At 42.8% G+C, this 21372-nt stretch overlaps 1 protein-coding gene across 6 annotated transcripts in view; it reads left to right on the plus strand.

Annotated features, from left to right (window-relative positions):
* Positions 1-604: 604 nt before the first annotated feature.
* FAM118A (family with sequence similarity 118 member A) overlaps positions 605-21372 on the plus strand; it is a 31909-nt gene continuing 11141 nt past the window's right edge. For 2 of the 6 annotated variants that reach the window (XR_002908346.2, XR_002908347.2), the window contains exons 1-7: positions 874-1148; positions 6654-6709; positions 9045-9297; positions 10621-10842; positions 11563-11691; positions 11855-12140; positions 15515-15547. Coding sequence is in view for 4 of the 6 variants with exons in the window: in XM_024204409.1 (XP_024060177.1) it covers positions 6663-6709; positions 9045-9297; positions 10621-10842; positions 11563-11691; positions 11855-12140; positions 15515-15547 (970 nt within the window). In the remaining 2 variants the exon portion in view is untranslated. Of the gene's footprint in view, positions 746-873; positions 1149-6653; positions 6710-9044; positions 9298-10620; positions 10843-11562; positions 11692-11854; positions 12141-15514; positions 15548-21372 lie in introns of those variants that run through there. The other 4 variants (XM_024204406.2, XM_024204409.1, XM_024204405.2 and 1 more) reach the window with 4 other exon arrangements.

The raw sequence follows: 21372 nt of genomic DNA on the forward strand, positions 1-21372 counted from the left end.
ACTCAGCCATCCCCACTCCCCCTGCACCCCCACTCCCATTCAGCCCCTGCCTCAGTGTTATCCCCCCCACTAGCCCTTCTGAACCCGTCTGTGTGACCCCCCAGCAGCCCTGTGTGCCCCACTCTGTCCACACCCCCACACTCCGAGCCTCCTCACCTGCCCCGCGGGCAGGGCGCTGTGAGGAAGCCTCCCTCTCCCTCACCGCGGCTGGCAGCTCCCGCCTGTGAGCGGCTGCCCTCGCTTCTGGCACCACCTCTTGGGGAAAAGGTGTAATTGCAGCTTCCCTTCGGCTCTCCCATACAATCAAGGCGGGGGACGGGACAGTAATGCCGCACCTGCGCAGTGGTGCAGAATTGCCCCAGAAGTGCTGTCACAGGCCCTTTAGCTCAAGCTGTCAAGGCTCAGCCGTCTAGCGCGGAGGCGCCCTGGGTGGGGTCCCGGTGTTGGCTGACAGCGCACCTGCCCCCTCCCCCACGGTGGGGAGACTTGCATTGGGGGAGGGGGCTGCAGGGTATTTAGAGCCAGAGCAGAGGGGGAGTCTCCCCACGGGGGCGGGGCCAAGCCATGGGCGGACCCCTGGGCGAGGGTCGGTGTTTGAGAGGACACCAGCCGGGCGGGGGAAGAAGTCGCCGCCGCCGCCGCGAGGGCTGAACTGCTGGCCCCGCCCCCTCCTGCCGGCGCCCTTAGGGGCGAAGCCGAGAGGGAGGCGGCCGCGCGCTCGGATAACGGCGGAGGAGCCCGGCAGGTTTGTGGGCGGTGCGCGCGGACGTTGCTGACCATCCCGTCTCTCCCCCAGTCAGGCGCTGCCTGCTTGGCGCCGCGTGGCGGGCTCGTTCTCTGCCCCTCACCCTGAGCAGGGGCCGTTACTGCTTTTCGGCGCTGCTGGGAGCGGCTCCGCCGCGGCGGGGGCTCCGCGCGCGCGCAGCTCCTGACCCTGCGGGGGGAGGGGGCCTCCCGGCGGCGCGAACCCGTCCCCGCGCGTGGGGACACGACGCTCCGGGCGTGCTGCTGTTGCACGGCTGCTGGGGGGGTTAAGCTGTCATGGGTCAAAATAGCAGCGCCCCCCAACCCCACGACTTCTACTTTTAGACCACGTAGCTGGGCAGAGTCATCACTGAATTCCTGTTACAAGCGTCCTTCCCGAGCAGGTAATGTGTTGGCTGTGCGTCTCAGCAGGGTTTCCTTTGGGTTAAAAAAAAATGTAACCTGCATAAATTGAACTCGTGGCTGCAGATACCTTTGGAAGGGAGATGAGTGACTGACATTTTATGCAGGCATCAAACAGGGAAATAATTCAGAAGCAGAGTCCAAAGCCTTTTTGGAATGTTTCGGACTTGGCTACATCACTGCTGGTAAGACTTATCCCTAAAGAGGAATACAGGAACTGTTGCCTGCAGGAGATTATTGGCCTATCTAGTCTGATACTGACCTATTCTTGTTTCAGAGCAAATTAGTGTGCATGTGGGGGGAGGAGGAAGGAGGTACACCTTAAATGCATTTTCTTCTCTACTGTAAACTCTACCAAGTATTGTCTGCAGAGCTCTTTCAAGTAGTCAATTAGCACGCTATCTGATAAACCAGATTGCATTAACCAACTTCCAAGCCTAAGTGCCTACCCCTACTTGCAAGGAGATCCACCAAATAGGGGACAGTTTTTTTAGGAGAGAGGATACCAAGCTAGAATACATACTAAGGACCAATTAACCCTCATTGAGTTTGAATCAGTCACACAAGTAGAGGCACTGGAAACTTTGAGAGTTTGGGACATCAGGGATATGAGTCACCCAGTCCAGCGTGAGTAGTGAGATTGTGTGTGTGTGTGTGTGTGTGTGTAAAAAAAAAAAAAAATGATCCAACTACTGATCAAAATAATTGATGATTCCTGCAGAGAAGACAATCTGTCCTGAAGAAGCCATATGATAGGTCGACTGATTCTCAGGAAACCAACACTGAATACTAACTCCTATTCCAGCTCTAGCCTCCCCTTTTCTAGGCATTGTCACTGAAGAAGTGTTGACAGCATCACCTCTGTTAGTATCTTGGATCCTTCAAAGTCAGGAGCTAGACCAGGCAAAGGCAGAGATTACTCTAGTAGCAGTGATGAATTACCTCCTTATGGCTATTAAACTCTGATGGAGATTACTTGCTCTTATGCACACAGCTTTTGAGAAGCAGAAAGTTGCTATTAGGTATGGCCGAAACAGAAAGATATGGCAGGAACTGTGATGGTAACATTGACAGCTAGTATTGTAGTGCATACTGTGATTGTGTTATAACACTTTGTATTTAATCATTTTGGAAAGTTACTGATATATTAACAGTTACCGTTATCAGTATTCTTACGGACTGATTCCCCCAAAATCGCATGGAGAGAGTTATGGTACAGTACAGTATTTTTCAGAGTAAAGAGGTTATACTTTCTTGTTCAGATATTTTAGACTTATTACCTTTGTGTTGCTGCCTCAAATCCCATGTATCTGGAGAAGCCGTTGATTCATAGATTGCAAGGCCAGAAGGGACCATCATGATCTAATCTGACTTCCAGTGTAACACAAGACATAGAACTTCCCCAAAATAATTCGTAGAGCCTATCTTTTAGAAAAACATCCAATCCTGATTTAAAAATGGTCAGTGATGGAGAATTGACCATGACCCTTGGTAAATTGTTCCAGTGGTTAATTATTCTCACTGTTTAAAAAAAAAAAAAAAAAAAGACTTTTTTATTTTTGGTTTGAATTTGTCTAGCTTCAACTTCCAGCCATTGGATTGTGTTATACCTTTCTCTGCTAAACTGAAGATACCATTATTAAATATTTGTTCACCATTTAGGTACTTATGGACTGTAATCAAGTCACTCCTTAAACTCTGTCTGTTAAAAATCTAGAAAGCAAGATTATTTTATCTGGTTTGTTCTAAATAGATTATTATTTTAGATTTTTGAATCTGCTGTAATTCCCCAAGTGATAAGATGATACACATTTTGGGTAGTGGTTTGCCATGGGATTTGTGAAAGGAAGCATTGTTATTAAATGTAGCAGCAAAAATGTTTTCATTCTAAAAATACTTTAGAGCCAGAAGGGACATCTAAGATCAGATCCCTTACTGCTGCCCTATCAAAAAAAGTATTTCTGTGCTTCTAGCAGACACTTTTTTCATTTCTTTTATTCATTTTTGTCCAGTGGTCCCATAATATGTCTCAACAACAAATTAAGCCATGGAATCTTTAATAAGCTCCATGAAGATGGACCTGAGAGCCTGCAAGAAGCCCCAGGGGCCATGTGTTTGGGCGCATGCAACTGGTTGCACAGTGTGGGCCTTCAGCACCACAACTGTGAACTTTTCCAGCCAAATTAAAATTTATTCCTCCCCACTTTATAAAACCAAAGCAAACCAATGCAATAGAATTAATTTCATGAAGCCTTGGAACTTTCTAAGGGATTATGATGTAGTTAAATTAACCTGCCAAAATGCAGTTCTGGGATTATTTGGGGTTTAAATTGTCTAGAGAAGGCTGTTGGAGGGAGACATAGCTTTGCAAAGGTTACTTTTCAGCATACATCTTGAGGTTGTTGCAGTAGGATGGTACTTTGGACCTTACTCTTGGTAAGAAAACTTCTTGGAAGGAGAGCATTCTATTAGTTCACTATTCCAGCAGAGACACAGAAAGGGGATACTTTCCCAAATAAAAGATCAACAAGGGAATAGTTTTCAGGAGGGGAAGGATTGGAAGGAGCAGATTATTTGATTGAGTGGAACCAAATGAGACCAGAATTGGTTATTTACATACTGTCTTTATGTTTTCATATACTTGATACACCTCTACCCTGATATAACGCTACCCGATATAACACAAATTCGCATATAATGTGGTAAAGCAGTGCTCCGGGGGGGCTGCGCACTCCGGTGGATCAAAGCAAATTCGATATAACGCGGTTTCACCTATAACACGGTAAAAAAATTTTGGCTCCCGAGGACAGCGTTATATCGAGGTAGAGGTGTATTTCATTTTTTTCATATATATATTTTTCCTTATTCTGAGTATAGTGCCCTCAGTTTTAAAATGTTTTCTTGGTTCCATAGTCTTTTTATAGTATAGAAATAAATTCAGACTAATTCATAATCTTGGTTGCACCAGTATAAATCTAGAGTAACTCCATGAAGGTCAGTGGATTAATTCTGGATTTACATTGGTGTAACTGAGGGAAGAGGTTGACCTATTCGCTGTAGTTTAACTTTACCTTTTGTATTTAAGTGAATAAGTAGCTTAAACTCATTCTGCCCTCCAATCATGTTGTATTTCAGTGAATTGTGTAAAAGGAAATGTCATTATCTTTAGATCTTCTGTGATCTACAAAGGACCTATCCTGCAAATCCTTACGCGTCTCCAAATGCAACTACTCTCATGAGCAAAGTTTGCATGACAACCTGAAATGTTAGGAATGCTAATTTAAGAGATGTAACAGAGAAAATTGCTCTAGGGCAGACATCTTAGATGCTTTTTCTTTTTAATGTTTTCTTACTCTAATTTTCATTAGTTTGAGACATGCAGAGTACCTAAGTGTTTATACTAGTGAAACATAGCATACCAGAAAGGTAAAGTTCTTAATTTGTTTTACACCTTTAATTGGCCTCCTGAATAACTTAAAAATCATAAATTTGGCTTCAGGGAATGAGTTAGTCATGTTTGCAACCTTGGTATGTTTTGGACTGTTTTGTTTTTATTGTAGCAAAAACATAATATTAGTAATTGTTTGTCATAGATGGGGCTGGGCTAAGTAATTCTTCAGAACCTGAAATATTCTCTAAAATCTTCCTGATAGAGTAACTTTCTAAAATGATGCCATATGTTTCAAAGAGCAGCGGCATCTTATTGGAGTTGTGTGCAAAATTAGCTTTATAAATTGCATTTTGTCGTATGTATTCTTAAGTGTGAGCTAAACTAACTATGAGCCTATTTTGGAGGAAGTGGTTAACCTCCGCAATTTCTAATAGGCATATAAATACTTTTGATCTTCCTTAATAGTGGCAGGTGGAGAACTATGGTTACTGCTGGTGTGGAGAGCTCTGGCAGCAGCATTCTTTCATAGGTTACTTTGAAATGGTAAATGTTCATCCAATTCTGAGGCATGTAGGGGGGTGGTTTAAAAAATGTGATGACATCATAACAGCTTTACTTGAGTTCTCCATTTTGCTTTGTTTTCTTCCTAAAGTTAGATCCGTGCACTTTCTTTAGCTAGCACTGTATAAGCAGAACAGTACTATACTTTGCACTTGAGAATCTACTTACTGCAAGAAAGATAAAACAAAAAATATTGACAGTTCATTCAGGTTGGGAGATTCATAATGCTATGGAAGTAGTAATGATATGTACATATTTTACACAAATCCAGAAAAAGTGCCTATGGCATTTCTAGAGCAGAAAGAGCTCAGCTGGGATAGGTGCTTCTAGATGCTATGCCAATAAGTGACTTAGAAATGCTTGTAGATACTTCATTTAAAATAAGTTGTTAATGGGGTCTGTTCTGTTCTTCATGTGATCTGGTCATCTGATTTACTCATGAAGTAGAGGGCTGACACAAGAACCTCTGAGCCACTGACCCTAGCAATGGAGTTGTGCAGGAGACTGTAAGGTCGTCAGCTATGTAGGAGGCCTCTTCCACCCTTTGTGCACTGCAGAAATGGAGTCTCCATGAGTCCTGGGCAAGTCTTGCAATTATGTGGATCCAGTAGTCCCAACGCTCTGTGGTAGGATGTGGAGTAGCCATAATGACTGTTTCAGTGTGTAAACGGGATTACTGGACCAACCGCCTTTTGGGAAGCATGGCTGATTTTTGACCCTTTCATCATTTTATGGATTTTCATAAAGCAGATTAATTTAACTGAAATGAAATCATTTGGACTTCTTGGAGGAATAATGAATTGTACAGTAAAGTTCACTGGACTGCTAGTGGTGACTGTTGACATCAGTGAATTTTTAACAATAAATGTGACCATGTGGGAAGGGATAGTATTGAGAACAAAGTTTACCTATTTAGCCAGACACATCATGTTTAAATATAACTTAAGGAAATAACCTTGAAGAGGTTTTCTTTTCTTTTTCTGTATCATGTTTGTATTTTATGACTTATAAATTCAGTAGTATGCCTTTGCTAATGGGATTGTTTTGTAAGAGCTGAAACACTTTTTAAGCCGTTAAAATATTTTCATATGAATCTTTCACAATCGCCCTAAATGAGGAGGAGTGTATGTATGTGATATTTATATATTTTGGAAAGCAAAAGAGATGTACGGTTAGATGAACTGCCTTTCCTCCACTTGCCACTCAGATTTCGGGTTAAGGAAAGCACAAATATAATTTTAAAAAAATTGCTTTCTCTCTTCTTGAATCTAGATGTAGGGCAGATCCTCAGTTGGTGTAAATTGTCATAGCTCCACTTAAAGCAATTGACAACTTTGAAATCAGTCCCTCTTCTGTAATTACTTTAGTTTTACTGTCTGTGAGAAGTCACACATAAATTAATTTAATTGAAAATGCAAAGAAACTTTCAAATACATCAATATTTAATTTTGGCAGTAATCAGGCGTTTTTTAGGTATTGCATATATAAACTGAGGTATTAAGAGTTGCTAAACTTTTTTTTTTTTTTTAAATAGGGTTCAGAGATGGACTCAGAAGAAAGGACAACCAACAGAAGTGAACAAAAATCAAGGTAAATATAATGGTAACTAGTGTGTGTGTGTGTGTGAGAGAGAGGGTAGGACTCTTGTTCCTTGGGGATCACCCACTGAGACTCTTGAGTCAAAGGTAACTGTGGGAGTGGGCATGAAGCTTAAAGATTCCAGATGTACCTTTATGAAAAGTTATCGATCATAGTTGCTGCTTTAGCCTTCCAAAATTTTTAGTACACTGTCTTACTTCCCTTCCTACTTGTTTCGACTCTAATCCTCAAAAGGATTCATACAGGCAGACTCCCTCTGAGTTCTGTAGATTCAGTGGAACTCTGAGAGCATAAGGGTCTTCCCATTTGATTCCTTTGAGGATTGGGCCTTAATGTCTGAAATTTTCTGCAAAGCAACATGGAAAGTGTGTGTTTTTTTTTTTTTTTTTTTAAATATCTATATGAAAACTCAATAAGTTAACAGAAATGTGCAAAAGTCAAGGCCACCAACGAAAAGGCCTCTTGAGTTAATTACTGTCCATGATGGTCCCCCTTTATTGGCTTAAGGGCAGCATGAAAATAGTTTCAGTACAGTCTGTGATAACCGGGTGAAGGGGAAAAAAATTATTGGGAGAGAAGGTTACTTTATATAACTACCCAAAATACCCAAACTTTAATATTTTAAATAAGGTTTAAAAATGGCACCATATATGCTCAAAAGTCTGTTAACTTTTGCCTGAGAACATAACTTTTCCATTGCCAGTATATTTCATACTTGGTTAAGCTGTTAGTGAGAAATAGGTAGCATTTATGCCTGGAGGAAACAATCAATTTGTGTTTGCTGTAGCAGAAAGAAATGTGAGCATAAAAGCAGTATTTTATTTGTATAAACCAGCTCTTTAGCCACTTTAGTTGTTGCTGTGCCTGAGGCAATTTCAACAGGGATGTTTAACTTGTTGCTTATAGATTCAGATAATGTGACCTAGAAATCCCAATTGCTTACCCACCTCCAGCAATGATATAAGGGATGTTTTAAGAGTTAAATATTGTAGACCAAATTTAATGTTGAATATTTGTCAAATTGTTTGAGTTCTTCCACATTATTGAAATATATTCCACATATCTATGAGATAATCATACCAATTTTTTTTCTCAAATTTGTAATGTGCATATGATATAAATAACCAGAGCTTTGTAGATTATGCCTGTGGTAACTTTATATTCTATAACTATGCACAGTTTTAGCAGAAAAAAAGGGGTTTTCAAGATTGCCTGCTGAAGCCAAGATTAATGAGAAACTACAAAACTTCAAAAATAAATGAAAAAAATTCTTCTTCTTTCCTGAATTTCTTTCTTTAATTGCATGATATAATTGAAAATGAGGTTTCCGTCCCTCAGTAATTCTATCCATTTTACCAAGCTTTCTGCATTCAAGGATGAGTTTGGACTAATGGAGATGTTTCTTTACAAAGACCAATTTTACTTTTAGTTTTGCAGAAAGCCTTCCCATGGGACTTGCCTGAGAATTCCTTGTACTTGCTGTTGTACAGCTAATACCTAGAGCCAGCTCATGCAGGCAACATTTTTGGGTGAACCTGTGTTTAGAAAGCTTCAGGCTTAACATAGCTCTAGAGGAGATAATTAATGATCATAAACAGAAAACAGCTGAGGGAGTTGTTTAGGGGAGGAGGAGCATATATGTGACTATCTTTCACACCACAACTGTACATAAATTTACTGTCTGCTGCAGCATTTGATTAACATGCAGATGAACTAGAACCCTGTTCCTTTGTCCTTTTTAAAATATTTCAACTTTGTCACTAGTGTCTCTATACTGAGTAGATCTTTCAATGGTACGATGAAGTACAGCTCTCTTAAAAGAACTGCTGAAAGGATGACTGGTGGCCCAAAGGATTGAAAATTGGTGATAGATTGTTTCATTTCTAGATTTCCAGTTTAAATCCAGCGAGTGAAAGCTATTGCTATTTTATGGCTGTTAAGTAAAAGTAAACTATGTGAAATTAATTTGGTTTGAGTACAATTCTTGATCGCAAATCCCATCAGCCCAGTTTGCAATAATTGTCATATTAGTTGCAGTCACAGCATACAGGCCAAAGATAGAGTAGTAGGAGGTCTCATACCCATTCTCTCATCCTAGAAGTGGTTTCTCTTGGTTAGGGTTGAGGTACATTGATCTCTCACTTTGAGAAAGCTGATCTGTTGAGAAAGAGAGCATTTCTACTCTAGTGCTTTCAATCTGGCACTTTTTACAAGCACTAACAGTTCACATGGACACACTAAATTGCTCTTCTATCAAAATCCTAAGAAACTTTGACAAGATAACATACAGTGTGTAGAAAATGTAGATCTTCTGTTTTTATTTTAGGAAGATTTTAAGAAGTCTAATAAGGAAGCAGCCTTGGGACCTTCTTTTGGTAATTGGAACCGGAGTGAGTGCAGCTGTAGCACCAGAAATACCAGCACTGTGCTCATGGAGGAGCTGTATTGAAGCTGTCATTGAAGCAGCTGAACAGCTGGAGGTGCTTCATCCAGGAGACGTTGCTGAATTCCGCAAAAAAGTGATCAAAGACAGAGACTTGCTTGTAGTTGCACATGATCTCATAAGAAAGATGTCCCCAGTGAGTGTGTATATAGTACTTATTATTTAAAGACATTATTATAATAGTAGTATTCCTAGGTTTTGAGCCCTTTGGGGGAAGAAAGTCTGTTTTACTTTACAGTACTTAGCACAATTGGGCCTTTCTAATAGGGGCGTGTAGAGGTTACTGCTCTGTGTGTGTGTGTGTATATGTGTGTGTTTGTATACACACGTATACAATTTTACTTGAATTAATTTGAATGTTTTATTTCAAACCTCACTGAAAACTGTGGAAACAGATTATTCTAGTTGCCAAGACTCTTGCTTGTGTTATAAGAAGTCAGTCTGTCAGTGTTGTTCTGAACTCAAATAGGAATTTATAGCTTTGCTGACTGAAACCAGAGATTGCACAGAAATGTTGACAGACCTTGACGCTATTGATAGCCTTAAGTTGTCCCAGCTCCATTTATTTCAAATAAGGAAAGTCCACACATGTCCAATGTGCATCTATGCCACTGATTTTGAGATTGAGAAGTTTTCTTCGGGAAATCCATTTAAAAACAGCCTGAAGTCTTCCAGCAGAAATGATTCCAGTGGATGCATTGAGAGAGAGAGCAAAATACTCCAATCCCCTCAGGGAAAACCCTGCATATACAGACAGGCTTTGCAGCTCATCCTGAAGATTAAGAATCTCTGGCTTGGTTGAGCAAAAGTGGTTTTCTGAGACAAGGACTCTCTGCAAGCACCCAAGATTTTAAATCTAGGGAATGGTAACTTTTGACCTCAAAGGTAATGACCGCACTTGTGATTTCCCATGAAGCTAGGACCCTAACTGTATACAGCTTCTAAACAGGAACATCAGCACATTGAATTGCACTTGGAAGTGATCAGGAAGCCAATGCAGTCTGTGGAACTCTGGTGTGTTGTGAACTCCCTCTGGTCTACCCTGTCATGGAGTTTGGGCATTAGCTAAAAGATGAGTGGAGCACATTTTAATATTTTAGTTTGGAAGTGACAGAGGAAGGTTTAACTGTGGCAAACTACAGAAGAGATCCCCCCCCCCCCCCCCCTCCAGGCCTATATATTGCACAAGTTGATTCCTGTCAAAAAGCTTTAGAAAAGTGGATGACTTTACTATATGAGCTATATAAATAATACAGGGATGTGTGAAGCCATTCAGATTTATCTCTGACATTTCAAACCCTAACATTTTATATACTATAGGAGCTGTCTAAATATCATGATTTTAGTAAATTCCTTTTAAAGAAAAGTATTGGGACAAATGGTTAAGGACCATTGCTGTCCTGCTGAAGGCAGTTACAGTGCTTATCTTTAACTATATACCATTTTTTTTTTTCTTCAGCGCACAGGTGATACCAAGCCCAACTTTTTCCAGGATTGCTTAATGGAGGTGTTTGATAACTTGGAACAACACATTCAGAATCCTGTTGTTCTACAGTCAATCATCAGGCTAATGGAGAGAGGCACTATGGTCCTTACAACAAACTATGACAATTTACTTGAGATTTTTGGTCAGCAACAGGGTAAACCCATGGAGTCTTTAGACCTGAAAGATAAGGATAAGGTATGATAAGGCAATGAAATGTCAGGACTTCTTATAGGGGAAAGGAGTTGTCTTGTACTTTTTGCAGGTTTTTTCACTAGTTACTCATTGAAAATCTTTACTACTTTTGTTTTCTGTAAAGCTTTTCAGTGAAGTAAAATAATAGACATGGACAGACAGTTTTCATTGTCCATTTTGAATAATGTGTTACAATTTGCCAGAAAATACCAATGGTAGATTTCTTATTTACAGAAACAGTTCATGTGGATGAAGTAATTGTAACAATCACAAATGTAACTTAATCTAGTGAAGTGATTAGCTCATCACTCAGACACTGGAAAGGAAGACTCAAAGATGTCTGACGGGTGTTAAGATTTTTCTAGCTGCTTTACTCGTGGTGTCTTATGTTTTTGTAAAAAAAGCTAGAACGCTCTTCGTCGATTAAAATAAGTTTCTTTTGGTCAAAAGAGCAAAAAGCCTTTAAAAGGTTATTGTTTATATTGTATTCTGAACATTTTACAGTCTACAGTTTAGGCACTTCTGTTTCAAAATTTTAGTAGTTTTAACTGGTTTTTCTGTAACTTATGCAAGTGATGGCTGATACTGTGACCTTAGTACACAAAGGGCAAAAATGATCAACTGTGCTTTACATGTTTGGGCACTTGTTCAAGAATATAGTTTCCCCTTTTTCAGTAGTATAATATAATCCAAAGTAAATATTACATGCATGATTTGCTTTAGGTTCTTCAGTGGGCAAGAGGTCATATAAAGTATGGAGTTCTTCATATTCATGGCTTGTATACAGATCCCTGTGGAATGGTGTTGGATCCTTCAGGATATAAAGATGTTACTCAAGACCCTGAAGTAATGGTATGTGTGACTTTAATTAAAGAACATACTGTGTTTTGCCAAACTGAGTGTTCCATTTCTTCTTTTATGTGTGTGAAACTTTAAAAAATGTTTTTACTTTGACCCATGTGTCTTTGGCCATATAGATAAAATTTTTCTTTTGTGATCTTAATATTCTTAACAGGAGGTTCTACAGAACTTGTATCTGACCAAATCCTTCTTGTTTGTGGGCTGTGGAGAGACTCTGCGTGATCAAATATTCCAGGCTCTCTTTCTGTATACTGTAAAGAATAAAGTAGATTTAGAACATTATATGTTGGTGCTTAAAGAAAATGAAGACCACTTTTTTAAACTCCAGGCAGATATGCTTCTGCATGGAATAAAAGTAGTATCCTATGGTGATTGCTTTGAATATTTCCCGGAGTATGTCCAAGATCTAACTGCTCAAATCTGCAAGCAGAGGAGTCCAGGTATTTTTGTTTTGTTATTTTATAATGAACTTCTATGTGTGCAACTGAATTCCATTCTTAGTATATTCTTTGTGCAAGTGGCACTTGATTTGAGATGTTAATCCAATGGGTAGTTACGAGTGCATGCATGAAAATCTCTGCTTCTGATTGACACGCAGAGTAGGAGCATATAATAACAAAATTGTAACTGAATTTTTGTACTTTCAAATGTTTGGATTTCTGGTAAATTTACCCTTTGCTCTGAATTTCCTGCTTGCTTAGTGTATTTGCCAGCTATAGTGTTCTTGTAAGGATTTATTCCTTTAAGTTATTTCGATTATTCTCAAACTTCACTTTCATTAAGTGCAGTACCCCAGATAAAATATTCGGTTGTAGGCATTATGAGAGTTCAGAGAAGACAGCAAAAATGCTTAAAAGGCTGTACGGATTGACTCGAGGAAAGCTAACAGTCAAATATGTATAGCTTGGCTAAGCATGAAGTTGGAACATGAAATTACGAGTGTTTGGTGTACACATAAGAGATATACAAGATTTGTATAGGGTAATAGTCATATCCTGTGTAAGTTAGGTGTGTATGTGGGTGGAGGGGAGGACAACTGTCTGAGAACAATTTATCTGAGCATCGGGGGAAAAAAAACTGACCTACTGAATAAGCTGCGGAATAATCTTCCAAGGGTAGCAGTGAAGCCTTATTGCATGGGGCATTTAAAACTAGTCTAGGGTAAAACTAAAAAATGTCCTGTAGGTAACGGTCCAGTATTGGCAGAGAGATGAACTATATTAATTAATCTTTACATCTGAGTCTATGAAGTCTGTATCTTATTGAAAAGTTATCGAAGTAATAAGTCTTTTTTTAAAATACAAAAGTAAAAAAGGGAGACGAAGAGAGAAAAAAGATGACCAATATTTTGGAAGTGCTTTTCCAGCAATCTTCTTCTTTCAAGTGTTACTGCATAGATGAAGTTTATTCTACTGTGGCCTTCATCAGGACATCTTGGAGAAATATCAACAAGGGAAACTAACTTTGGGTAACAGATGATGATTATTTCACAGCTGTTCTCAGTTGTGTCTGCTAAACTGTTGTGACTAGAACTCTGTCAACCTGATTATAAAACAGTAAGTTTAAAAAAAATTTGAAGTGCAGGCAGATGCCTTATTGGGGTAATGATTTCTAAACATATAGTCTTAGCCAGATTCCAGAACAGAGATTCGGTGAGGAGTGGATTTCTCCAAGAATGCTGTTGAAACCTCTGGGTCTTCAGGAGGTTGGGTATGTAGGACATTTAAGAAAAGGCTGGATATGTTTGATTACTTACTACTGGGATATGTACTGAAAAACAGATCTTTGCAGATACTAGCTGTGGACCTGACTCTGTCCTTTAGACATACTTCTACTGGTTAGTGCTATACACAATTTTTTTTTTAAGGTCTGAACAGTAACTGATGGCTAGTCAGTCAGATGCAAACCAACCATTGATCTGATGACAGCCAGTGTAACATGCTGATTAAAATCTGAATTAAAAGGAAAAATGCCATGCACTAACATCAATGGGTGGGGGAACTTGATGGGGGTAGTGGTGAAAGGAGGACAGTCCCAGTAGCAAGGGAGGAAGACACTCTCCAAGGAACAATAGGAAGCTCTTCCCCCTGGGAGTCTCTGGAACCCACTGGCCAGCTGGGGGAGAAAGTTGCTGATTGGCCACCATTCCCCAGCTCCATTCCAGCAGGCCACCCTACTCACCCAAACAGGAATGAGAACGCTGCCTGACAGATGCTGTGGGTCTAGCCAATCGCCAGTTTGAGGTCAGGAAGGAACTTTTTTTCCATGGGCCAATTGGCAGAGGACCAGGGAGTATTTTGCCACCTTCATGGCACCTTCAAGCCACAGTGGGTTGAGAAGGAATGTGCTTAATATCTAACTAAGATACTGGGGTGGAGTTGTTTATTGTCACAACTTGCGTCTGGTTTCCAGTGTGGTTAAGAGAATAAAATGAATGGTTCCCAGAGGTAAAAGACTGGATTTTGGTAATGAGCCTTGGGCTCATGATAGGTTCAGACTTTGTGGGCCGAGGTCAGATCTTGTGGGCTGAGGACCCCACCCTGCTGCATGTCTGTCCCCCTTATGGGGTGCTAGGACTCAGAGAGAGCTGAGTCCTGGGGGGTAGGCTGAGGAGAGCCAGCCCCATGTTACAGGTTGATGGTAAGGAACCCTGTAACTCTGGCACCAATTATGGATTATATGGTAAGGAGCCCTGTAATCCCCCTACTGGAACCAATTAAATGTCTGGTGTAGGAGAGCATGGGTGATGGGCGGGTGGTGCCCCTCCCCTGTGTTAAAGTTTAATAAAAGTTGCATTCTGCCACTTAATTCCTCATTTTGCTGCTGTGTCCACATCAAACCATTACTGGCAATGACTGCAAGCTTAGACTACAACCTTGCAAACACACACACAAGTAATCTTGTTAAATTCAGTGGGACTTCTCACATGCATATGTGTCTTTCGGGATTCAGGCTTTAGTTTGAGCATGTTTATGGGGCTAACGGGTCTTCATTTTGATTTTAATAAAAAGTTAAGAAGGAACCCAAACTAAATTGGTTACAGATCTGGACAGCAGCGTTTCAGATTATACAAGTGGCAGTGAGAAATTGACATCACTTATTTTGTGTGATAGCCTGTCTTCTGGGTTTTGTGTGTGTGTGTGTCCACCTCATTTTTGTTTTTTTCTCACAAATTATCAATAGTTAATTGTCACTAAACTTTCTTTAGTCATCTATTTCTTTATCAAGATTGAAAGAGAACAGGATCATGTGCTAGCTTTTCAAAATTGAGGTAGGTCTGTTGCAGATGGATCACAACTGAGGTTGCATTACAAATATATTTTGAACAAGCTGTGCCAGTGCCAAAATTATGTTACAAACTGATGAAATTCTCTCATTTGTATTAGCATTTTGAGACTACTTTAAATGTTATGTCCTCTGATAATCTGTTTGAAAATTCAGTGTATTCAGATTCTGTCGTTTGATAGTTCTCTTGATTACTGTGCTGCTCATTTTATAGAACTCTGCCTAGGTGTAATACTAGAGCAGTTTCCTGTCGGCCTTTAAAAGCCAAGCCAATGTTGGATATTGTATAATGATAGTGTTGTAAGGTACTTGCATTAAGCATGCTTTATTTCTAAAATAAAAGGGCTTAACTCTTAGTAGGCAGCATGCATTATATAAAAGGTACAAAGATATCTTTCCAGCAACTATTTGGTGTGGAGTGTCAGAATTTTATTCAAAAGCTATTAGGGTTTTTTTGTTGCTTTAGTTTACTATATAAAGCAAAGAATATCCAGACTAGTTGTTCACAGTTGAATTGTTCTCTTTCTAGATGCTGATCGAGTGGATAGTACAACACTGTTGGGTAAAGAATATTTTTATAATACAATTTTCATAAGTAATAACAGAGGTGAAGTCTAATTTAGACAGTAAATTACGTAAGAGATAAGATGACATGATTACTGCAGAGCTGTGATTTGGCTATGAAAATCTCCTTGATTTTGAAATTTGTGTGGGTTCCCTAGTTTTCCCCCCACAAGTTGCCTTAGTGGTAGATGACTGTCGTCTTTCAGTTTGCCATAAAAGGCAAACAATTCATGCTGATCAGACTGATTTACCTTTGTGCAGTCTTAGTTTGCTTTAAAAGTTGTCACTTTAACTTGCCAACCATCTGTTTTACCATTCCACCCTTTTGAACGCTTTCCATCATAGAGCTGGGGCTGAACATTGCTACTGTTTTCTTGCCCCCAAACAAATGCTGAGCAGTACAAGGATTAAATAGTGAATCTGAGGCCTGGTCTACACTAGGCGTTTATGTCGAATTTAGCGCCGTAATATCGAATTAACCCTGCACCCGTCCACACCACGAAGCTATTTAGTTCGACATAGAGCTCTCTTAAATTCGACTTCTGTACTCCTCCCCAACGAGGGGAGTAGCGCTAAATTCGACATGGCCATGTCGAATTAGGCTAGGTGTGGATGGAAATCGACGCTAATAGCTCCGGGAGCTATCCCACAGTGCACCACTCTGTTGACGCTCTGGACAGCAGTCCGAGCTCGGATGCTCTGACCAGCCACACAGGAAAAGCCCCGGGAAAATTTGAATTCCTTTTCCTGTCTGGGCAGTTTGAATCTCATTTCCTGTTTGGACATCGTGGCGAGCTCAGCAGCACTGGCAACGATGCAGAGCTCTCCAGCAGAGATGGCCGTGCAATCGCAGACTAGAAAGAGGGCCCCAGCATGGACTGATCGGGAAGTCTTGGATCTCATCGCTGTGTGGGGCGATGAGTCCGTGCTTTCCGAGCTGCGATCGAAAAGACGGAATGCAAAGATCTATGAGAAGATCTCTAAAGCCATGGCAGAGAGAGGATACAGCCGGGATGCAACGCAGTGCCGCGTGAAAATCAAGGAGCTGAGACAAGACTACCAGAAGACCAAAGAGGCAAACGGACGCTCTGGAGCCCAGCCCCAGACATCCCATTTCTACGAGGCACTGCATTCCATCCTTGGTGCGGCCGCCACCACTACCCCACCAGTGACCGTCGACTCTGAGGATGGGATATTGTCCACGGCCGGTTCCTCGGACATGTTAGCGGACGGGGAAGATGAGGAAGGAGATGAGGAGGATGAGGCAGTAGACAGCGCTTGCAACGCTGATTTCCCCGACAGCCAGGATCTTTTCATCACCCTCACAGAGATCCCCTACCAGCCGTCCCCAGCTGTTAACCCGGACACAGAATCAGGGGAAGGATCAACCAGTAAGTGTTTTAAACATATAAACATTTATTTTTAACAGAACTGGAATATGAACAATAACAACAATGGGTTTTTCATGATTTGTTTGCCCTAGGCTCTTAACGTTTAAGTCCTGGGCATTGCAACTATTGAAAAAAAACTCTAACGATGTCCGGTTTTCCATGATTGTTCTGCCCAAGCCGCTCTACTGTTTAGTCCCTGACAGTGCAGCTACAGTAAAATGCGGTCTACATGTCCGGGGATAGAGCAGTAATCCTCCTGGGACATCTCCACGAAGCTCTCCTGGAGGTAATTTGAAAGCCTGTTCATCAGGTTCCTGGGGAGAGCGGCCTTATTGGGTCCTCTGTGGTAGCAAACGTTTCCGTGCCAGGAGACAATCAAGTACTCCGGGATCATTGCCCTGCAGAGCATGGCGGCATATGGCCCTGGTCTTTGCAGGCTTTCCCGAAGCATTCGTTCTTTATCGCTGTCTGAGATCCTCATGAGGGTGATGTCGCTCATGGTGACCTGCTTTGAATTAGGTAGGGGAATGTTAGTATTGGGACTGCTTGCCCGTTCCTTTACAGAACTGTAACCGCCGGTTTACAGCCACGCGGTGGAGGCGGGAGAGGGGCAGCATACAGGGATCTTTCCCTGGGACAGCCGCGAGGGGGTGGGACGGGCAGAGTTCATGCTTGCCGGATTGCTGTCAGCAGAGACTGGCATTGCTTTCAAAGTGAAAGGAGGCCAGTGCTACTATTAAAGTTTTAAGCAGCCACAAGTCTACGGCTTACCATGTCTGCCCGCTACACAAATTCCGGTGTCCTGCCCCGCTTCTCAGATCGGCAGTGCAAGACCCCAGGCACTGAATGCGAGGGCCGAAAATTCGACCTTGTCCTGAGTGCGCATGTGATAGGTGCAGTGCATGGTCTTGTTCACAGAGAAAGACTGTTCTTTGTTCACAACTACATTTATCTTTCTGAGGAATTCACTCCCTTTTTCCCATTCCCACAGCCACATCTGCGACTGTCTCCCAACCCAGCCTGGCATCACACACCCAGAGGCTAGCGCAGATTAGGCGGAGGAAGAAGAGGACGCGGGAGGACATGTTCTCAGAACTAATGGGCTGCTCCTGAGCCCAGGCAGCACAGCAGACCCAGTGGAGGGAGAATTTGTCCCAAATGCACCGGACACACATGGAACGTGAGGAGAGGTGGCGGCAGGAAGACCAGCAGGCTACTCAAATGCTGCTTGGACTTATGAGGGAGCAAACGGACACGCTCCGGCGCCTTGTTGATGTTCTGCAGGAACGGAGGCAGGAGGACAGAGCCCCGCTGCAGTCTATCAGTAACCGCCCTCCCCCGCCACCAAGTCCCATACCCCCCTCACCCAAAGTCCAAAGAAGGAGGGGCGGCAGAGTCTGTGAAAACTCTCACTCCACCCCTGCAGACTGCTCAAGCACCAGAAGGCTCTCATTCCCCAAAATTTGAAAAGTCCTTTCCTTCCCGCCTCACCCAAGCCCCCGTCCAAGTTTCACCCCCCAGTTTCATGTGTGGTTGTTAATAAACATTACGTTTCTGTTCATTACTGTTTCCATCATGTTCTTTAGAGGAGAGTCTGTCTGAAGGGGGGGGAAGGGGCTTGGTAATTGGACAGGACAGTCACCTTTTAGCAGGGTACAGAGGCGGGGGCAGGTCCAGCAGCAGGGCACATACACAGTGCAGTGACTAGTTACCCTGGTCAGTTTGGGAGGTGGTTTTCCTGTTCTGTGGGGTGGGGGTTGCTCTGTGACTTTGTGGCGGGGGAGGGCAGTTACAGATCTTATGCCGCGGTCCTTATCCTGGATCACAGAGCCACGCAGCAGGGGATCTGTAACCCTCCTCCCCCTGCCAGAAAGTCACATAGCCCCCACATACACACAGTCCCGACCAGGAGGGCTGGCAGGCTCCGTTGAAACAACCAGTCCAGTACTGCGGAGCCTGTCATTCCTGGAGTTTAGAAGCATCATTTGCATCAGTACACTACACCCGCTCCCCACCACAGTCTGCGTCCCAGGTTTAAAACATTCCCACGAAAACAGTAATACAGACAACGGTGTTCATTAACAAAATAGAACTGAATTTATTTTTTTGGAAGGGGGTATGTAACTGCAGAGGATAGTCAACATTAAGTGAGTAAAGGAACGGGGGCAGGTTCAGCTTCTCTGTAGACAAACTTAAAAGTCACAGGTTACCCTGCTCACTCAGGAACCTAGCTTTCAAAGCCTCCCGGATGCACAGCGCGTCCCGCTGGGCTCTTCTAATCGCCCGGCTGTCTGGCTGGGCGTAATCTGAAGCCAGGGTATTTGCCTCAACCTCCCACCCCGCCATAAAGGTCTTCCCCTTGCTCTCACAGAGATTGTGGAGCACACAGCAAGCTGCTATAACAATGGGGATATTGGTTTCGCTGAGATCACAGCGAGTCAGTAAGCTTCTCCATCTCCCCTTGAGACGTCCAAAAGCACACTCCACCACCATTCTGCACTTGCTCAGCCGGTAGTTGAACAGTTCTTTTTCTGTGTCCAGGGCGCCAGTATAGGGCTTCATGAGCCAGGGCATTAGCGGGTAGGCTGGGTCCCCGAGGATCACTGTAGGCATCTCCACATCCCCAAGAGTTATTTTGTGGTCCGGGAAGTAAATCCCTTCCTGCAGCCTTCTAAACAGACCAGAGTTCCTGAAAACACGAGCGTCATGAACCTTGCCCGGCCATCCGACGCTGATGTTTGTAAAACGTCCCCTATGGTCCACCAGTGCTTGCAGCACCATTGAAAAGTAGCCCTTTCTGTTAATGTACTGGCTGGCCTGGTGGTCCGGTCCTAGGATAGGGATGTGAGTTCCATCTATAGCCCCACCGCAGTTTGGGAATCCCATCGCGGCGAAGCCATCTATGATGGCCTGCGCGTTTCCCAGGGTCATTACCTTTGAGAGCAGTACCTCAACGATTGCGTTGGCTACTTGCATGACAACAACCCCCACGGTAGATTTGCCCACGCCAAAGTGGTTCGTGACTGACCGGTAGCTGTCCGGCGTTGCAAGCTTCCAGAGGGCTGTGGCCACTCGCTTCTGGACAGTCAGGGCTGCTCGCATCCGGGTGTCATTGCGCTTCAGGGCAGGGGACAGCAACTCACAAAGTTCAAGGAAAGTCCCCTTCCGCATGTGAAAGTTTCGCAGCCACTGGGATTCATCCCAGACCTGCAGCACTATGCGGTCCCACCAGTCCGTGCTTGTTTCCCGTGCCCAGAATCGCCGTTCCACAACATCCACATGACCCATTGTCACCGTGATGTCCTCGGTGCGGGGTCCCTTGCTTTCTGACAGGCCTGTGCTACTCTCAGACTTCAGGCCCTCACCGCGGTGCCGTAGCCTCCTCGCCTGATTTATCTGTCTCTGGGAAAGGTGGATGATAAGCTGCGAGGCGTTGACAACGGACACAACTGCAGTGATGGTCGCAGCGGGATCCATGCTCGCAGTGCTGTGGCGTCCGCGCTGTCACTGACCAGAAAAGTGCGCGAACTGATTTCCCGCCGGCGCTTTCAGGGAGGGAGGGAGGGCGGTAGTGACGGACGGATGACGACAGTTACCCAAAAGCACCCTCGACACATTTTTTTACCCAGAAGGCATTGGTGGCTCGACCCAGAATTCCAATGGGCAGCGGGGACTGCGGGAACTGTGGGATAGCTGCCCACAGTGCACCGCTTCCAATGTCGACGCTTTCCCCCTTAGTGTGGACTCACAAAGTCGAATTACTGTCCTTAGTGTGGACACACGCGTTCGACTTTGCAATATCGATTCCACATATTCGATTTAAGTGAAATCGAACTACTCTCGTAGTGTAGACATACCCTGAAAAGGTAGAAAACGTCAATCTTTAATCCTATCTATTGCTGCTTACTTTGATCTTCCCTAGATCTCCTGTTTGTCAGGCAAGTCAAGGATGGTAAAAATCTGTTCAGAATTTGCTCATTCATGGATGAACTCCCTCCTTATTAGAGATAAAGACTAATACATTTAAACATATGGTATAAGGGAGTTAATATTAATATTAACATTAACACTGTCAACTTAAAATTGGACTTCTGAGAATTCTTTAACTGCTATTGCTACAAATAACATCTAAAATTAACTGAAAGATTAGAGAAAAATTCTCCTGTTGGTTTACTTTGGACATTTTAAAGTACTTTGTGTCTAATTACTCATTTCCCATTATCTGTGTGGGTCTTTCATGCTGCAAGCAGAGAGAGAACATTTTGTATTATAAAACCAGACATTGGCAGGGAGGCTTAGGGACAAGTGTAGGATCTAAAACTGTGTTTAACTCACTAAACTAATTAGATTTCATGCTCATGTTCCTTTCAGATTAGTCACTAAGGGCTGGTCTATACTTAGCCGCTAGTTCGGCGGCTGGAAATCGAACTTC

This window comes from Terrapene carolina, unplaced genomic scaffold, assembly GCF_002925995.2.
Source record: "Terrapene carolina triunguis isolate 2854851 unplaced genomic scaffold, T_m_triunguis-2.0 Scaffold112, whole genome shotgun sequence".
Lineage (NCBI taxonomy): Eukaryota > Metazoa > Chordata > Testudines > Emydidae > Terrapene > Terrapene triunguis.